The sequence below is a fragment of the Cetorhinus maximus genome, chromosome 11 (genome assembly GCF_964194155.1).
Source record: "Cetorhinus maximus chromosome 11, sCetMax3.hap1.1, whole genome shotgun sequence".
Classification (NCBI taxonomy): domain Eukaryota; kingdom Metazoa; phylum Chordata; class Chondrichthyes; order Lamniformes; family Cetorhinidae; genus Cetorhinus; species Cetorhinus maximus.
This window is the reverse complement of record NC_135889.1, coordinates 96,892,099-96,912,550: the sequence shown is the minus strand read 5'-3', so window position 1 is coordinate 96,912,550 and position 20,452 is coordinate 96,892,099. Positions and strand designations below refer to the sequence as shown.

At 42.4% G+C, this 20,452-nt stretch overlaps 1 protein-coding gene across 1 annotated transcript in view; it reads left to right on the top strand.

The window, feature by feature from the left end:
• Positions 1 to 20,452, top strand: part of LOC144686788 (low-density lipoprotein receptor-related protein 1-like) — a 1,926,687-nt gene that overhangs the window by 900,942 nt on the left and 1,005,293 nt on the right. The window contains exon 11 of the mRNA XM_078552493.1: positions 16,754 to 16,990. Coding sequence (XP_078408619.1) covers positions 16,754 to 16,990 — 237 coding nt within the window. The remainder of the gene's footprint in view (positions 1 to 16,753; positions 16,991 to 20,452) is intronic.

Genomic DNA, 20,452 nt, shown 5'->3' with positions numbered 1-20,452 from the left:
ACATTTTCAGTGACTGACTCGAAGGATCACATGGCAAGATTTTAATTTTTAAGACTTTTACTGTAACAAACTAAACGTTATTTCAATAGGCAACTTGTACTCTAAGCTACTGAAAAGTTTCCCCATGTTCCCCTTGTATCCAAGTTGGAATGTTAATTGGCTAACTTGAAATTAAATAGACGGTTTAACATATAATCCTTTATAAAACCTGACTTCCCTGTGGGACTTGGAGACGAACGGTCCATCCACCATCAGTATAACTGCCTTGGTCATTGTTTACAGGTGTAAACATTTTGCATGTCCTCAGCAAGGCAACCTGGGCCCCCCTTTAACCTTTAACAACCAAGCCATGCAGGAGTTTTGCCTGGCAGAATTCAGAACAGGTCACATGACCCCCTTCATTCTTCCATTTTATCCTAAATTAAAGAAACAGTCCCAAAAAATTACAGTCTTACAAGCTTCATATTTCTTAAAGGCTCACAGACAGATCTCCCAACCAGACCCTAACTGAAGCCCTTAAGTAGGCACTTAATGTCTACTTAAGGGTCTCATCCCACACAGCTCGTATCTAGCCCTGTTGGGTTTGCTTGTGGGCTTTCAGGGTGGGTCCCTTATTCAAAGGCACTCAGTGACTGACTGAGGGACCCAGCATTGGCAGGGAGGTGGCCCACAGAGAGCCACACCCTACCCCCATGCCCTTTTTTCTAAACCCCTATCCACCACCCTCCCAGCCAGTAGCCCTTCCCTGCAACTCCCATCCTGCCCTCCCTCACCTGTGGCCTGGGCCCCTCGGCGATCCAAGGCTCCTGGTGGATGCACTACTGACAACAGCCACCACTCCTGGTGGTGCTGATGGGCAATGGAGAGCTGCTGGGCTCTGATTAGCCGGCAGCTCTTGGGGAGGTGGGATTTCTACCTCTGGGGTCCGAAATTCCAGGGAAGGCCTGATGCTGGCCGATTAAGTGCCTGCTGGGCACTCAATTCCAGCAGGCCTTCCCTAATGGAAGTGATGTTGATCTCCTGCCATTTCTCCAGCAGGTAGGTGAAACCTGTCCCTTGTCAACATTAAGTTCCACCCAATGTGTTTTAATTGTGATCATGGTCTTCTTCCATTGTCTGGGAAGGTTGTATATTTTGGGTATCTGAAAGGAAAATGTGACAAGTTGTGGCGAGGGGTAGAGGAGAAAGTAGGAAGTTCATGCATGGTTGGAAGTCAGGAGCGATTGTTGGGAGAGGGGGAAGTGGGATATAATAAAGAAAATTAGGTATGAGAATACAGACATCTTCAGTGGATTCAGCCCGTCCAGTGGTCACAGCCTCAGCAATGGCTCTTCCATTATGGCCATACCTTTTCTCCTTCATGGGAGCCAGAAAACACTGACGTGCCTCTCACCTTCTATTTAGTGCTAGCTGTCTCTGTTTGTATGCCACTTTCCCTTGCAAGAGAAAGGAAAGTGTTTCAGTGAGTGTCATGTGGCATGGTTGGGTTATGTGGCTATCATAGTTGAATTGCTGCATTGTGAGTAAGCTGTGAAATGTGAGTGTGAGGCTTGCAGCAGTAGTAAATGTGTAAGGGTGAGGTGCAGCATATGAATGGTTGGTATGTGTCCTACTTGTTGCCAAGCATTGGTAGGTGAGTGCTGAAGCTGTGGGTAATAGTGCAGTTGGTAGGGTATGACATTTAAAGATATGTTCACCGACCTTGGCCACTCATGTAAGGTCATTTGAACGTTTTATGGCACTTCACCCAGACCTTGGGGTAAACTCACATTTACCTCCAAACCTTCTTGGCTGTCTTTTGTCGGCATGCTTGGAAGGCCACCTGGCTCCCTTGCCAATGCAGGACATCTCTTCTGCTTTGCACTGAAGATCTTGGTGGAAGAGGTGGAGTGTCGCTAAATCTTGGCGAGTACTCTTTCCCTTGTCAGCCATTATTCTTTGCACTATTCCAAATTATGTCAGCTCCTCAAGCAGCCACAATAAAGCTTCCCTTTAAGATTGCCAGGCTAGCTTAAGTAATTCTAACTAGTAACTATATTGGGCCCCCAGGTAATATGTGCAGCTAATAAGTTTTGGGGATGGCACCGGCTGCACACAGCAATCACTATAATGAGCAGGAAGCAACAAGTTGACCTGCTGCTTCCAGTACATTGAATAGGCATGGGGTAATTGTGGATTGTGATCCCTGCACTTGTTTTCTGTGGCTATTCAACTTAGCCCTTGCAATATTTCTGCATCAAAATTTAAGCATTTTTGCCGATGATGTATGGTGATATTGACTCTTCCTTTCCATTCTCGTACATACAGGCCTGAATTTCACACTCCCCCGGCAGCGGGTTTTTAGGTGGCAGGTGAGCATGAAATTGAAGGCACCCGCTCCGGGTTCCTGCCCACCTCGACCTCACAGTGATTTCATGCTGGGGCGGGCAAGGTCTCAGATGGGCCACCCACCCTTGCCTCAATTGAAATCCCTTAAGTGGCCAATTATTGACCAGTTAAGGGGTGTTTCCCACCCAGCCTCAACTTTAGGCTGGTGGGAGGATTTACCTGGGGTGGGGGGAAGCTCAAGAAGGAACAGGCGTAGATCTCGGTCGGTAAGGTGGAGGGTGTATGGTGGGGGTCACCTACTGACTGTGGGACCACCCCTCAAAGGTCCAGTGGCTACTGGACCTGCCTCGCTCCCCCACCCCTGGCCTCTCCCTCAACGTCCCAATTGCCCACTTTGCACACCCCCCCAGGCCTCCCCTACCCTCTCCGCCCTGGAATGCCTTAAACTTACCTTGTCCTCCAGTCCCTGGACTTAAGCTCAGGCACCTTACTGAAGTTCCTCTTCAGTCTATTGCAGCTCTTGTCGCTGCTGGGATCAGAACTTTCTCCTGAGTGCCAGGCAGACGTCCTGCCTGCAGCCAATTGACACTCATTCGAGCGTGAAGTGACTGCGGGGCACTCCGAGTCGGCAGGGGTGTGTTTCCCACCATCAGCAAAATTTAGGCCACAGGCTTTGAAACCACGTTCACCAACAGGAAAGGGCCCATGGTCTTTTGCTATAAATGGCCCAGGATATCGACGTTATGTCTGGCCAAACATCTGAGGGCGATTTCATGCCTTTCAATCGAAAACTGGAACACCTTCTGGATTTTCTTTGAGAGTATGTTTTATTGGCAGTTCTATTTGAGTTGGAGAGTTACACATTTAAATTGTCTTGGTCACCAACAAAGTTTGAACAATGTATTTTGTTCCAATTAAGTAATAAATCTGTTGCTGTCAGATCGGGCAGGCCAGAGAGAGTCTGTACAGAATTCAGCAATTTGTCACATAAGATGACCTTGAGCCAGCTCAAGCTCACTTCAAAGTTTAATGTAACAACAGATGCAGCTGCTATTTTCTCTCTTTTGAAGAGGAGTAGTTAAGCTTATAGCTAGTGTACTGTATGTCCACTTACCCCAATTCCTATTCAATAAATCTGTTTAGAATTTAACCTAAGCCATTGTCCAGTGAAGTGTTCGTTCTTTGCCTTCTGGTGTCAAGGGGCACATATCATGGCCTGTAACTAGGAATGCAGCGATGAAGGTTTTTTGTTTGATGTTGGATCTGCTACAAATTACCCAGATATTGGTCAGGTACAATGCCGTCTAGTTCAGAAGGACTGTGGGTTCACCTGTAGGAGTTGCCTGAGATGCTGAACTGATGAAAAGTATAAGGAAACCCAAAAAACATTGTTCTGTTTGGGGTGGATTAGAATCTAACTTTCCACAAGTGAGTGGTGGGGTTTGTATGCCAACTGTGCCACCTCTTTGCCAGTTCCCCTGGACATGACCAAGGTAATGTAACAATCTTATCTCAAATATTAACAACTTTAGCAATATCTTACTAAAATTAAATGTTAAAATAAAAGGATCAGCTGAGGTAGAAAATGCACAGTATCATACTGCTCATGGGTACAGTAGCCATTGAGACTCTAAGATTGGATTGAAGGGTTTATGTTGGAGCTGAGAAGGGAAAGCATTGTTCTGCATCTATATGTTAAATGTGTCTTGGCAGTGCCAGTTGTTAAGTTGCAGAGTGGAAAAGTTTTCAATTTCCCAGGTATCCTTAGAGAAGAGTACAAAAATTGACTAATGTCCTTTAATTGCATTGATTTGACTCACTGGCTAAAGATGTAAAGACCAACTGTAAAAATGTTGGCCCAAATTTTCTGATCTCTGGTTTGTTGACTGAGATGCGCATCGGGACCCTGTGGACGTCCTGATGTGCAGACCTCCATGGGAATTGCCTGGGAAGTTTCAACTTCTGATGGGCAATTGCCCTGCTCCCCGGGACCCTCTGTGAATGTCTCTGAGTCAGAGATTTGGGAGAGATCTGATGCACTTAACTGTATAGTTATGCAGGAAATGTTAGATAGATTAAAACCTAGACTAACACCCATGTAACTTTTCAACTGACCCCCCAATCACCCACCAACTACACCTCCCAACTACCCGACTACCCCCCAATCCCAATTGACTACTCCCAACCCGACTACTCTCCCCGTCTCAACCCAACTACCCCCGGACCAACGGACTGCCACCTTACCTACCTCACTCATTTGCCCACACCCATCTGCCACCCTACCCACTTACCAACCTCATCCACATCAGCCACGCTACCCACTTACCTCACTTCCTCTATCCACTTACCCACTTAAATCTCCCACCTACCAACCCTACCACCCTACCCATTCACTCGTTCATCCATTCACACATTCACTGACATTCAAAGTGGACATTTAAACTTACCAGTCAGCAGCTGGAGCCATAAAAAGGGGACATGTCCTGTCTTCCCTCAAACTCTACTCTGCTTTGATAGAGCTCTCTGAGGAATGCTGTGCTCTGCATTTCTGGAAAAGCCGGGCTTAGAAGGCCCTGGAAGAAATGCAGAGCAGCATTGAATCAGGGGGATTTTCGAGCGGAGCATCAATCTGATGATGATTGTCGCTCCTCGGAAGGTCCAGGTCATTACTTTATTTTCGTCTAATCTTGCATGTACTTTTTATTGCCAAGTGAATACAGCATCATTACTGACCCTATACATGATTTCTTCCTTTAACTCCCCTTGAAGGTTTTACATCATTCGAATAAGTTGTCCAGTACAAGTAAAACTCTGATTTTACAAAATCAGATGGGACATTAAATCTATCATATCCACCTGCCAAAAACCATACATTTTGAATTCTAAACTGCAGAACTCTAAGACAAAATGAGCCTAAAATGATGAATCAGATATTTAACTTGTTGGAGGTAAGGGTCCCTTGAAGTACCAATTCTGAAGATTATTTGTTGACTATTACCATCATAACTTGCTGGGTGGGTTTAAGGCATGACCTTTCAGGTGTGTAAGGGCATCAATTTCACAAAAAGTTCCCGAATCAAGGGCATGACACTTATTAACTTATTTCAGTGATGGCTGCATCTCTTTCTGACAGCTGTGAGAAACTGCTACTGAATGCCCAAACCAGTATGGCATTGAGCGTAGTTCTGGTGTGCGGCTATAAATTCCACTTCAAGGCACATGTTCTGGGCCCTGAAAACATGAAAACACATACTGATTTTTACGTTTTGTATTTTTCTTTGCTGCTGTTTTATTAAGCGACGTCCAGTGCTGGATGTGTAATATGAGGTTTTGTTTAAATGTCATAATATACATAAATCTTTAACATACTGAGAAAATTTAAATGTCCTGGGCTGTCAGCATATGTGCCTTCCTGATGGCATCTAGTAATTATGCATGTGCCACATTTAAGCTGTAAACTGTGCATGCATCTTCCTTATTCCAACTCATAGTATTTGAACATTTGCTTTCCTCATCAGAGCTGGTAAATGTGGCATCTGCCTTATTTAATCCAATTGGTGACTAAGAATGGGGCTTCCTTATTTTATAATGTGTGTCATTCCATTGCCCACAATGGTAGAATATATTTCTCTGAAGTTGTCATGATGTTTTACTCAGGCTACTTAGACATTCTCAGTGTCAACTCATAAATGTTTCTTAGTGCCTGTGCTCTTTTTGTCTCAGTTTGAAAGATGGTAGTAATAGAGTCCTTTGTCCACTTGCCCTTCCCTTGCCTAATTATGTACGTTATTCCTGACCATACAGACTGTGCTGAGGTCATCACTGGAGGGCAGCAATGAATGCAAATTCCTGGATCCCATCTTGAAAACTTCTGGTTATCACCAACTGCTTTAATGGGTCCTAAGACACTGAGCTCAATTTTATGTTGTTAACAGTACTAAAATAGATCAAGCCCTGCAGTTAGTATTGTTGCATAGTTCAAAGATATTTTAGAGATTAAATTTAACAAATTCACTTTGATGACATGATTCAATGTCACGGCATCATGCAGTTTACAGCATACGCCTTTTGGCTATTGTATCTGTGGCGCTTTATGTTCGACCAATCCAAAACTAATGCAGTGCTCCACTCAGAATCAGAATCACAGTGCAGAAGAGGCCCTTCAGCCCATCAAGTCTGCACCGACACATGAGAAACACCTGACCTACCTACCTAATCCCATTTACCAGCATTTGGCCCATAGCCTTGAATGTTATGACGTGCCAAGTGCTCATCCAGGTACTTTTTAAAGGATGTGAGGCAACCCGCCTCCACCACCCTCCCAGGCAGTGCATTCCAGACCGTAACCACCCTCTGGGTGAAAATATTTTTCCTCACATCCCCCTAAACCTCCTGCCCCTCACCTTGAACTTATGCCCCCTCGTGACTGACCCTTCAACTAAGGGGAACAGCTGCTCCCTATCCACCCTGTCCATGCCCCTCATAATCTTGTACACCTTGATCAGGTTGCCCCTCAGTCTTCTCTGCTCCAACGAACACAACCCAAGTCTATCCAACCTCTCTTCATAACTTAAATGTTTCATCCCAGGCAACATCCTGGTGAATTTTCTCTGCACCCTCTCCAGTGCAATCACATCCTTCCTATAATGTGGCAACCAGAACTGCACACAGTCCTCCAGCTGTGGCCTCACTAAGGTTATATACAACTCCAACATGACCTCCCTACTTTTGTAATCTATGCCTCGATTGATAAAGGCGAGTGTCCCATATGCCTTTTTCATCACCCCACTAACATGCCCCTCTGCTTTCAGAGATCTATGGACACACATGCCAAGGTCCCTTTGTTCCTCAGAACTTCCTAGTGTTTTGCCGTTCATTGAATACTTCCTTGTCAAATTACTCCTTCAAAAGTGTATCACCTCACACTTTTCAGGGTTAAATTCCATCTGCCACTTATCTGCCCATTTGACCATCCCGTCTATATCTTCCTGTAGCCCAAGGCACTCAATCTCACTGTTAACCACCCGGCCAATCTTTGTGTCATCTGCAAACTTACTAATCCTACCTAATCATAGTCATCTATGTCATTTATATAAATGACAAATAATAGGGGACCAAGCACAGATCCCTGTGGTACGCCACTGGACACTGGCTTCCAGTCACTAAAGCATCCTTCTGTCATCACCCTCTGTCTCCTACAACTAAGCAAATTTTGAATCCACCTTATCAAATTACCCTGTGTATCACATGTGCATTTGCCTTCTTTATAAGTCCCATGTAGGACCTTGTCAAAGGCTTTGCTGAAATCCATATAAACTACATCAACTGCACTACCCTCATCTACACACCTGGTCACCTCCTCAAAAAATTCAATCAAATTTGTTAGGCATGGCCTCCCTCTGACAAAGCCATGCTGACTATCCCTGATCAAACCTTGCCTCTCCAAGTGGAGATAGATTCTCTCCTTCAGAACCTGCTCCAATAGTTTCCCTACCACTGACTTGAGACTCACTGGCCTGTAGTTCCCTGGCTTATCTCTACAACCATTCTTAAATAGCGGAACCACATTAGCTGTTCTCCAGTCCTCTGGCACCTCCACTGTGGCCAGAGAGGAATTAAAAATTTGGGTCAGAGCCCCTGCAATCTCCTCCCTTGCCTCCCTCAGCAGTCTGTGACACAAATCATCTGGACCTGGAGATTTGTCCACTTTCAAGCCTGCCAACACCTCCATTACCTTGTCACTCCCTATATCACTTTGCTTAAGAAGCTCGCAGTCTCTCTCCCTGAGTTCGATACCTTCATCTTCATTCTCTTGGATGAAGACGGATGTGAAGTATTCATTCAACACTCTAGTGATGTCCTCTGGCTCCACCCATAGATTTCCCCCTTGGTCCCTTATGGGCCCTACTCTTTCCCTGGTTATCGTCTTCCCATTGATATATTTAGAGTATATCTTGGAATTTTCCCTACTTTTACCAGCCAGAGCTTTCTCATGTCCCCTCTTTGCTCTCCTAATTGCTTTCTTAAGCTCCACCCTGCACTGTCTGTACTTCACTAATGCCTCTGCTGATTTGCTTCCCTTGTATCTGCTAAAAGCCTCTCTTTTCCTTCTCATCATAACCTGAATATCTTTGGTCATCCATGGTTCTCTGGGCTTGTTACTCCTTCCTATCACCCTAGAGGGAACATGTTGAGCCTGTACCCTCCCCATTTCCTTTTTGAACACCCCCCACTGCTCCTCTGTAGATTTCCCCACAAGTAGCTGTTCTCAGTCTACCTTGGCCAGATCCTGCCTTATTTTACTAAAATCCACTCTCACCCAATCCAAAACATTTTTTTGCAACTTGTCGATTTCTTTGTCCATAACAAACTTAAACTGTACCATGTTATGGTCGCTATCGCTAAAATGCTCGCCCACCACCACCTCAGCCACCTGTCCGGCTTCATTCCCCAGAATTAGGTCCAGCAATGCGCCGTCCCTTGGACCCTCTACTTATTGACCTAAAAAGTTCTCCTGTACACATTTCAATAAATGCACTCCATCCAAGCCCTTAACACTATGTCTATCCCAATTAATGTTGGGAAAGTTGAAATCACCTAATATAATTACCCTATTGTTACTATTTTTACACACCTCCACAAACTGTGCACATATTTGCTCCTCAATTTCCCGCTGACTATCTGGGGGTCTATAATAAACACCTAACAATGTGGCTGCCCCTTTTTTATTCCTAAGCTCTACCCACAAAGCTGCATTCGATGCCCCCTCCAACTCACTCTACCTAGCTTTGTATCTTTTTTCTGTTTCCATGTCACTATGGTTCAACACTCTTTACATACAAAGACTCCTTTCTTTTTTTTAATGATAGAACAATTTTCACTATAGTCTAATGTAATCTTACTATGACGAATACTAGATTGCAATATCCAGTATTGTTCCTTAAGTGCAGAAAATAGCATTTTATTTCTATTTTCACAAAGATTACAGAATATGAAAAATATTTTTGAAAGTTTTGTCTTGTTTAATGTTAAAACCTCGAGGGGTTCCTCCTACTGACACATTAGGTAAATACAATAGACCATAGTTTAACTTGGGGTGAAGGTGGAAAATGAGTGGTTTCGAATTAACCACCTATTAACACACCAACACCTCATTTTTGTCTCTATTCAAGTCAAAGTGTGGTGTATAATAGGCTGGCAATTTAATATTGCCCATTTAAAATCATTGCTAAAAGTTAAGATTGCTCCCATTGCAAGGTGTAGTACTCAAACATTCAGCAGCTCGTTTCCAGGTTATTCAATCTCAAGAAATGATGAAGGGACAGTACAGTTGCATCCCAGGTTACAGGGGAAATCTTTGACTAAAATAATGCTGGTAAGTTAAACTCCAAACAACTCCTCCTAATGAAAAATGGGAGATAACCTCTTTCTCATCATAATTAATGATCCACTAACTGAACTACATTTTCACTAATTACATAGTTCGAAGCCACACATTGCTGCAATACCACGAGCAATCAAACAAAGAAAGTCAGACTTTTTTTTTATATACTGGAGGAGGAATTTCAGGCCACAGGCCACCAATACCTGTTGACAGCTGTCTTGTTTCTTGTTTCTTCATTTAATGATGCACACAGGCTGTCGACATTGTAGCTGAGCTAACTTTATTAATAACACATTTTCCTAACACGACCACATATCTGCAGTGTCTGAACTCTATCAAGACAGGCTCCAACATGTGCTATCTGACCTTCAACCCCCAGGTCAAGGGACCCCGTATATAGTACAGAGTATCGTATAGCACCTAATACCACAACCACACAATCAGCTAGTATCATGACATTTCCTTTTTAAAAAAAACTTTTATACAACTCAAGTACACAAAGTCTCTTATCTATTCTTTCTCACTCTATTTTGATCAGTCTGCTTTGTGTTTTACTCATCTCTGTATCCCTGTGTTTTTTTCACAATTCGTCCACTGGATGTTCTGAATGGTAACAGAGGTGATTTTGAAGAACAAGGGGCCTTCTCCAGCTCTGTGTCACTATCACCACTTGGATAGTTTTCAGGACTCTCAGGCTTTACCTGGTTATCTGATGCTTCACTGTTGCATTCTGTTTTTTGACCGTCAACTACTCTTTCTGGTTCAGACCAGGGTTGCGTTTCATTTGTTTTCCAAAAGAGTTTCCAGTTTCTTCTGTACTGTTATCCATTTGGAGTCTGCACTATGTCAGACCTTGGTTCTCCTGTGATTCCTGCGACAACAGCAGGATTCCAGATCCCTTCAATCTGAATCCTAACTGTCTCCCCCATGTTCAGGTCAGGCAGAGGTCGGGTGCCTCGATCAAAGTACAATTTCTGCTTTTACTGTCTCAGTGTGAGCAGGTCCTGCGCGCTGTAGCTCACTGGCTGTGGAAATAACAGTTGGGGCTCAGTTGGAAGCTTAGTTCTTAGTCTTCTCACCATCAGGAGCTACGCCGGAGATAATCTAAAGCCCTCTAATGGAGTATTCCTGAAATCCAGCAGAGCCAGGTACAGGTCTCTTCCGTCCACCCTTGCCGCCTTCAACAGGTGTTTTAAGGTCTACATGGTACATTCCACCATTCCGTTGTGGGTGTGGCTATTTGAGACATGACGTAGTGTGGCAAAACTCCCAGTCCTGTGCAAATTTGTGAAACTCAGTGCCTGAGAATTGTGGACCGTTATCTGAGATGAGCACTTCAGGTATGCCGTGGTGAGCAAAAATTGATTTTAAATGGTTTATTACAGTGATGCTCTTACTATCATTTCTCAGCAGCACAGACTCAAAAAACTTTGAGTAATAATCTACTGCTAGTAGGTGTTCACTGTTGTCAAATGTGAACAAGTCCACTCCAATTTTCTGCCAGAGCCTCTCTGGAACACTGTGTGGTTGAAGTGGTTCTTTTTTGTGCGATATAGTACTTTTGGCACACTGCGCACGCATTCACCATTCCAGGCCAATACATTACATCTTGAGATCTTCTTCTGCATGTTTCTATGCTGAGGTGACTTTCATGTATGCACTGCAGCATTTCTTTCCTCAGTGTTGCAGGAATTATGATTTTTTTCTCCCTCGAAAAATATTCCTTCTGCTGCATGAATTTCCTCATTAAAGTTCCAGTCCCCTTGTACAGCAGAAGGGGCTCCGCTCCGGTGTGTGGGCCAACCAGTTTGCACAATCTGCTGCAGTTTTCTCAGAGTAGCGTTGTTCTTGGTCGCTTCCCTGATCTCATCCAATTCGGTTACAGCCACAAGTAAGCTCTTTGTCAGCATGTGATCCTGTGTTTCTGTGCTTTTATCCACTTCCTCCATGATGGGTAGGTATGCACATGACAGAGTGTCTGCGATGTACATTTCCTTGTCCAGTTTGTAGTTAACTCCGACCTGGTGCTTCTGCATATGCATCACTAATTTTTAGATTCTTGATGGTGCACAGTTCAGAGGCTTTTTAAGTATAGCTTCCAAAGCCTGATGATCAGACTCTACCTCCACGTCTTTTCCATAGACAAACTAGTGGAAGCATTCTAGGCCAAACACAATTGCTAGCATTTCTTTCTCTAGAAAGCTAGCTGAAATCTAGTATGCAGGTACACCAGGTAATAAGGAAGGCAAATGGAATGTTGGCATTTATTGCTAAAGGAATAGAGTATAAAAATAGGGAAGTGTTGTTGCAACTGTACAAGGCATTGGTGAGACCGCACCTGGAGTACTGTGTACAGTTTTGGTCCCCTTACTTGAGGAAGGATGTAGTTGCATTGGAGGCGGTTCAGAGGAGGTTCACTAGATTGATTCCAGAGATGCGGGGCTTGCCTTATGAGAAGAGATTGAGCAGTTTAGGCCTATACTCGCTAGAGTTTAGAAGGATGAAAGGAGATCTAATTGAGGTATATAAGATGATAAAGGGGATAGACAAAATAGATGTGGAGTGGATGTTTCCCCTTGTGGGGCATTAAGAACGAGAGGCCATAGTTTTAGGCTAAGGGGTGGTAGATTTAAATCAGAGATGAGGAGGAATTATTTTTCTCAAAGGGTCGTGAATCTGTGGAATTCACTACCTCAGAGTGCAGTGGATGCCAGGACGCTGAATAAATTTAAGGAGGAGACAGATTGATTTTTAATTAGTAATGGATTGAAAGGTTATGGGGAGAGGGCGAGAAATTGGAGTTGAGGCCGAAATGAGATCAGCCATGATCGTATTGAATGGCGGGGCAGGCTCAAGGGGCTGAATTGCCTACTCCTGCTCCTAGTTCTTATGTTCTTATTTGGCCATACGGCTGCTGTGTTTCAGTCATTGTCTTTGAAGGTATGCAACTGGTGCCTCATTTCGCAAGAGGACAGCTCCCAGGCCAGTCTTTGAAGCGTCCACTGAGATCCTGACCGACTGACATCGTAATACTTTATCACTGGTGGCTGGGTCAGTGTTCTCTTCAGACTGGTCAAATTTTCTTGGTGACTTTGTTCCCATGCCATTCCACGTCATTTTGTAGAAGTTCTCTGAGAGGTGCTGTCAGGTCTGACATGTTCAGAATGAGTTTCCCAAGATAGGTCACCATTCCCAAAAACCTCTCCAATTCTTTTTTACATTCTCGGGTTGGCATGTTTATGACTGCTTCGATGTTACTCGGGCCTGGCTTCAGTCCCTCGCTTGTTAGCACATGCCCCAAGTACTTGACTTCATGGAGTTCTATTTTACACTCTTCCTCCTTCAACTTGAGGTTCCTTTCTCTAGATCTGGCCACACCTGCCTCAGTCTGTGGTCACATTCTTCTCCATGAGGCTCCCAGACCAACACATCGTCAATATAGGTTTCCACACCCTCTAACCCTTCAAACAGCTGCTTTACTGTTCTGTGGAGCACCTCTCCAGAGCTGAATTAATACCAAAAGGTAAGCTTAAAAACCTGTATCGGCCATATGGTGTGTTGAAGGTACAGAGATAAGAGCTGCGTTCATCCAGCTTAACCTGCCAGAAACCTGAACTTTCATCCAAGACTGAATTATGTTTAGCATCAGCTAGCTTAGATGTGATCTCTTCTACTGTGGGCAGCTGGTAATGCTCTCTTTGTACTGCCTGGTTTAGGTCTCTGGGAGTCAGACAGACTTGCAGATTCCCATCTTATTTTTCTACAGTTACATTTGGATTAACCCACTTTAGCCGTTTTTTCAATTTCCTTGATGATGTGAAGTTTCTGCTTTCAGGTGACCTTTCAGCATTACTGGTATTTTCCTGCGCGGGTTTATTTTCGGTGTCCAAGTTTCGCCAACTTTGATGGTGTGTTCTCCTTGCAGGCATCCAATCTCCTAGAACACATCTTTGCACTCACTCAGGATGTCATCAGTGGTGACAGTCATTATTCTCTTTATTAGCTTCGGATTTTCACAAGCTTTGATTCCAAGTATGGGTTTTGCCTCAGTTTTCACCTATATGAATGGAAGTGCTTGAGACGGTTTTTTGTAGTTCACCTTAAGTGTGCACTTGCCTTCTACAGCTATTTTTTTCACCTGTATAAGTAGACAGCTTCACTTTTGTTTTAGTTAGCTGTTTTTCTTTGCTTATCTTATGATACAGGCTTATGGGAATGACATGATTGTGCACCTGTGTCAAGCTTGATATTAACCATCATGTTGGCAATTTTTAAATCAATCTTTCATGGTGCTACTGCACCAACAAAAAGTTCAGTTTCAGTGCCTGTGTCAACGTCTGCAACCGTCTGCACTTTCTTCAATTTACACATCTTAGCGAAGTGATTTAGTTTATCACAGTTCTTGCACTGTCTTCTGTAGGCTGGACAACAATGTGGTAAATGCTCTGTTCCACATCGGCTGCTTTTACATGTTTCAATAGCTGGTTTATTCTTTTTACCTTCAGGTTATCTATTTGTTCTTTCTCAGGGCTGTTTCTGTTTAATTGCATCTGACTGCTTGACTTTGTGCAGTTTATCATATTCTGTTTAATCTGGCGTTTTGTTGTCTCTACCACTTTGCAGATATTTATTGCTTTCTCCACTGTGGGATCAACTGCTCTCAAAAGCTGTTCTCTCAGAGAGTCATTTGTGATCCTGCAAATTATTCTATTTTGGATGAGTGATTCCTCAAGCTCTCCAAATTCACATGATTTAACTTTTTTTTTTCAATTCAGTTACGTACTGATTAATGTTGTCACTGCCTTGCATGCACATAAAACATTGGTATCTTTCATATGCCATTTTCATATATCTTTCATATGCGATGTTTTTCTTAGGGTTGCAGTAGGCTTAAAATGTTTCCATTATTTCTTTCAAGCCATTTAATTTCTCATCAGTTTCAAATGTGAATGTGTTATAGACTTCTAGGGTTTCTTCCCATGTTACGTGAAGAAGGATGGAAGACTGTACCTGAGGGTGTTTTTTAATCACTGCCCATTGCTGCCAGAACCACCTTCAGTTTTCGGCGAGATTGCCTTCCAAACTAACCTCTGTTGGTGGTTTCAGAACCTCCATTGTTGCATTTAATTTACTTCTGATGCCATATCTTGTTTCTTGTGTTTTGTTAATGATGCACACAAGCCATTGACATCGTAGCTGGGCTAACTTTATTGATAACACATTTTCCTAAAATGAATACATATCTGCAGTATCTGAACTCTGTCAAGACAGGCTCCAACATGTGCTATCTGACCTTCAACCCCCAGGTCAGGTGACCCTGTATATAGTGCAGAGTACCATACAGTGTCTCATACTGGGAGTCCACAGCCACAATCAGCTATTATCATGACAACAGCATTGTTCTGTGTGTTGTTGAACCCCACAGTTAATTTTAATGTTTCTACTTACCGACGAAATAAAGCACTTTGAATCTGTAGAATTGCTTGACAGTCAGTATAGTTTAGAAGCTAACTCCCCTGGGCAGGCAATTGATATCACACACAAATTTCAAAATTGAAGTCAACCTCCAAGTGGCCATTTTTAAATTCACTTATTGAGGAAATGTTGGTTGCTTGCATGTGATATAATGTAAATAATCTTTAAGTACAGCTTAAACAGAACACAAATAGAAAATACAAAAACAAAGTACTGTGAATGCTGGGAATCTGAAAGAAAAATAGTAACTGTTGGAAATACTGAACAGGTCACAGTGCACCTGTGGAGAGGAAAATAGATTTAATGGCCCAGATATTCTGGTCTCCACATGGTCGTACCTCAGAAGTACCCTGGAAGATGTGCTGAAGCATCCCTCAGAAGTCCCAAAGCAAGGACTCAGCAGGAACTGCCCGGAAGTTTCAACTTCTGATGGGCAATTTCCCCTTGTCCAGACCCCTACATAAAGGTCTCCAATTCTGATTTAGAATCGAAGACTTTGGCAAGTTTCACTTACCAGAAGAGTTACCCAGGAAAAAGTCATATCTAACTCCTGGGTAACTATACAGTTGATCAGCAACCCCCCCGACTCCCTCCCCCACCCTCCGATCTTCCGATTCCCCCCGACCCTCTGATTTATCTCCGACCCTTCGATTCTCTCCCTGACCCTTTGTCTCCCCCCCACCCCGACCCAACCTGACCCGACTGCACCACCCTATCAGGCTTGCCACCCCATCCATTTGGCATCCTCTCCACCCTACCTACTCTGCCACATACCACCCTACCCATCCTGCCACCTACCACCCTACCCACCCCACCACCCTGCTTCCTTACCTACCCTGCCACCTACCACCCAGCTGGCACCCTAACACTCTACCCATTTACACTCATTCACTAACACAGTTAAAAGGTTAACTGTCCCAAATCTTTTCACTGTGTTCGTGAATGAAGACTTACCAAAATATGACAATGAGTATTGTAAAAAAGGGGCTTGGCTTGCTTCCCCGACGATCCTGTGCTATGGGGAAGGACTTGCAGAACATGTATGCTCTGCATTTCTGAAGAGGCCTGGTTCGGAAGTTCGGGCAAGAAATGCAGAACTCTGGCATTGGGTTAAAAAAATATATAGGAGCAGAGTGGCAGTATGACATTGATTGTCACTCCTCGGAAGATTTGGCCCAATGTTTCAAGTTGTTGACCTTTCATCATAGAAACTTGTAAATACAAAGTATATGCTTCGTTAAACTAGAGCTCCCGAGATCAAATGCTGCTGACATTATTATCCATATTAATGTAAGCTGAAAGATACCTGAAGAATACAAACAACAAGTCTAAGTCTAAGACAAGTCAAGAAAGAACTAATAACTTGTTTTGGTGATTGCAGTATAATTACACAGAGCATCACAATTTATATCCATTTTAATTGCCTACATCTATTCTCAGATTTCTTTCATGTCATTAAAGAAAAAGTTAATTGATTTCAGTCATTAACTGTTATTGTTAAGAGTGCAACGAAAAGGGAAGTAAGATAAAATTGCACCTTGTCATTTTTTAATCTTTGCATTGCAGAGCCAAAGAATGAACTGTTCCTGTTTTATGGAAAAGGCCGCCCAGGAATCATTCGAGGAATGGATCTGAATACAAAAGCAGTTGATGAATATATGATGCAAATAGAAAACCTTGTCAATCCACGAGCCCTTGATTTTCATGCAGAAACAAATTACATCTACTTTGCTGACACAACCAGCTTCTTAATTGGACGACAGAAAATCGATGGCACAGGGCGAGAGACAATCCTAAAAGATGGTAAGTAAATTGAAATCCTCATGATGCTTGTCTATAATGATAGAGCGAGATCTTCGTAATCGTTGGTTGATAACGCACATCAATTTTTCTACTACTTGTCTATTCTTTTCCATGCATTTTTTTCCATATAGTGTTTTTTGTAAACAGCATTTTCAGTTCTATTGGGACAAGCAACTGGCATTAGAAAATCTGGAAGCAACTTATTTCTTTTAAGTACTACAGGGTTTTCTGGGAGCTACAGTGAGGGACAGAATTTTAACTGTTCTCTCCTCCTAAAAAAAATTATCCGTCTATCAAGTGAACTTGTATTCTGAACAACCTCTATAAGAATAAGAAAGGCATACAGAGAAATTCCAAGACTTTACTATAAAATATGTTCCTAATGGTTTGAAACTATGAGCTTTGACTTGAGCGATCATATGTTTATAATGGCAGCTTGAATTAATGTCAGTCTCTGAACAACCAAATTGCAAGGCATGAGAACTAAGTGTCTCAGTTAATAATAATGATATATGCAGTGGATTCATTGATTTTCTGCAGTACTCATCAAAGATAGTAAATCTATCTCTTTTTATTCAATGCCAATACCAAACAGGGTGATTTAGAAATTTATTGATGTCATAGCTGAAATACAGCCATAATTTGGGCACCAAAGTGGCAGCATGTGAGCAAACATTCCACGCCAAACGTGCACCAGCCCTCATGTTGGTAAAGGCTCCAGTATAGCCCTCCATGGTTCATGCCTGAAATAGTTATTAGGCCCTTTGCATATGCAAATAAGGAGTTCAATGCTTGCTTGAAGACTCCTTCATGAAATTGTGCTACTTGACTGCAGCTGGCACCAGACCACCTACATTCAGGGTAACCATGTCTACACGTGCCTTTCCAATGCTCCTTAAAGTGTCTGCTGCAGGTCTTCACCAAATGTCAAAGTATTTTTTGGAAGAGTGTTTCACCTGACTCCACAGCAGTCCTGAAAGCCACTAATGGGTCCCTCCCAATCACACTCTCATTTGATCACCTCCTCCTTTCCTCCCGATCACTCCTCCCTCCCAGGATGTACCTGAGGGTCACTGCAAAGGGGAAGCAACCAGCCCAATTTCATTCTCTTGGATGTCAAGCTGTCTCTTGATGTGATTAGTATAATTAGCTTGTTGGAAATATGCTGGTCAGGCTCAAGGCCCAGTTTGGTTGGCCTCTGGGTTCTGATGCATGTTCCCCATGGACTACCTATTTGAGGCTCATTGACAGATTGAAAGGAATTCTCACTTCTGTATGTTGACTATTTATTGGCTAACCTCATTTTTACTGGAAGTTGTGCTTGGTGTCTAGGATTGTGTAATGCACCTTAAAAATATAAATATACTATAAACATAATAATTATAAATATAAATCAAGCACATGGCTGAAGGTGAGATTACTCTTCTGATAACTACTGACCATATTTTAATGAATGACACTTTAAATGTGACAATAATAAAGCTATCTGAATATCAAGGCCACTTATTTTACTCCATTCACCAGCTCCACTGAAACAGATTATCTGGTCATTTATCTCATTGTAGTTTGTATTTGCTGTACACAAAATTGACTGCTGTGTTTTCGAACATTGCAACAGTGACTACACTTCAAAAGTACTTAGCTTGTAAAGTAATTTGGGATATGCTGAGGCTATAAAATGTGCAATATAAATGCAAGTTAGCTATTTATCTCTTCCTTCTATTGTAATTGGAACACTTAAATGCGAAGAAAAAATGCATTTACGAAACAAAAATGGGGGATAATTAAAGAAATACTAAAAGAAAAATTAAGCACTTAATTCTGCTAACCCCAGTGTGTCTTTTCCCTTTTTCATTTCATTTCCTTTTACATTTCTCATTCTGTCCTCTAATTAATGTTGTTAACTATTTTTTGCCTCAATCTGTATTTTTGCTGCACCATATTTTTTGAGAAACTTCATTTTAATCTCTTTATTGCCGCTTTCCTACTATCTCCCATTTTAGTAATGAGATAATAAAAATATGCCCCAAAAGATCCAATAGGAGCCTCTCAGCCAATCAAAAGAGAGAGTGATGATGGACATCACTGGATCATAGATATGGCCAATCAATCCCCAACATAATTTTACATGTTTGAACAGGAATGCAGTACCAACAAATTATTTAATATATCAAATGACAATTTGGATGTATTATAGCACGAGATGCAGAAACATAAAAGGAAGGAATAGTGAAGGGCTAAAATAATTCATTGCGCCCTTCATTGATTTAATATGGAAAGGCCCTTTTAAAAACACTATTAGCTGCAATTTGTTACAATTATTGTGCTTAATACCATCCAGATTGGTGCTTAAATTGATTTAAATGTTTTTTTAAAACCCTTGAAAATAACTGTCATGGAATATTCTTGGAATATTATTAATTGGTGGATGAACATCTGCCAGTGAGACCAGACTATTAACCTTTTTAATATTTATTTAAAGCCTAGTTAGGAAGAGTTTGCTGACAGAAAAAAGAATTATGATTTACAAATAGAGATGTACACTATACAGGGAAAAAGACAAGAATGATAAGAGTGGCACTTAGCAGACAAGGGCAAAATGAGAAAAATAAGTGCAATTGTTACGTTCCTTCTAATGGGTCACTTTGCTCAGTGAACACAGTTCTGCCTATCTACTGGTGAGTGAGTTGGTAAACAAGATACTATAGATGCAGAGACCAATATAAGATGAAGCACATGCTGTTTATTTACACGAGCAACAGAGTACAAACACAATGTGTGCTTCTCAAACCAGACCCTATTCTAAACTACTCATTAACATTGCAGCCCGGGCTACACAGCAATTGGGTAATACAGTCACATGGTCAGTCTGCTCACATTCTCTTAAAGGTGTATTGCATCTGAGATTACCACATTCCTCCCCCTTTACTCAAAAGCACAATTTACAATCTTTACAATATATCAACTATTTACATGAATAAACTATGTACAAATTCAGTCTCTCTGAAGGCTTCTTCAAACGTGTCGACTGTCGAAGTGCTACGACTTCAGATGGTTTATCCGAGGCCTCCCTCTCAGGAGTCATCTGTCCACTAGGCTCTCCAGTAAGAATCTGTAAACTTGTTTCTTCGAGTCTCTCAGGATCAACGAATCCTACAGGTACTCCCAAACCAAGTGGACTTCCTTCTACATGTGGTGTAGACTCCAACGGGAATGCTTGCACCCTCTTTCGGGCCCAATCGCATGCACTGCTGCTGCCCCTGCCCTCCAAGTTCAACAATATGAAGTTCAACTGTCAGGAAGGTTCTCAGAATCAGGATGTTGGGCAAGGCTAAATTCAACCTGATATGACCAGCTTCCTGTTATGTAGAAAAAAAATAATTTTGGGGCCTTGTTAGAAATTCTGCTTTTTCTTCCTATGTGTCTTCTTTTGATGGGTTTTCTTCTTGGCAGTGCTGACTT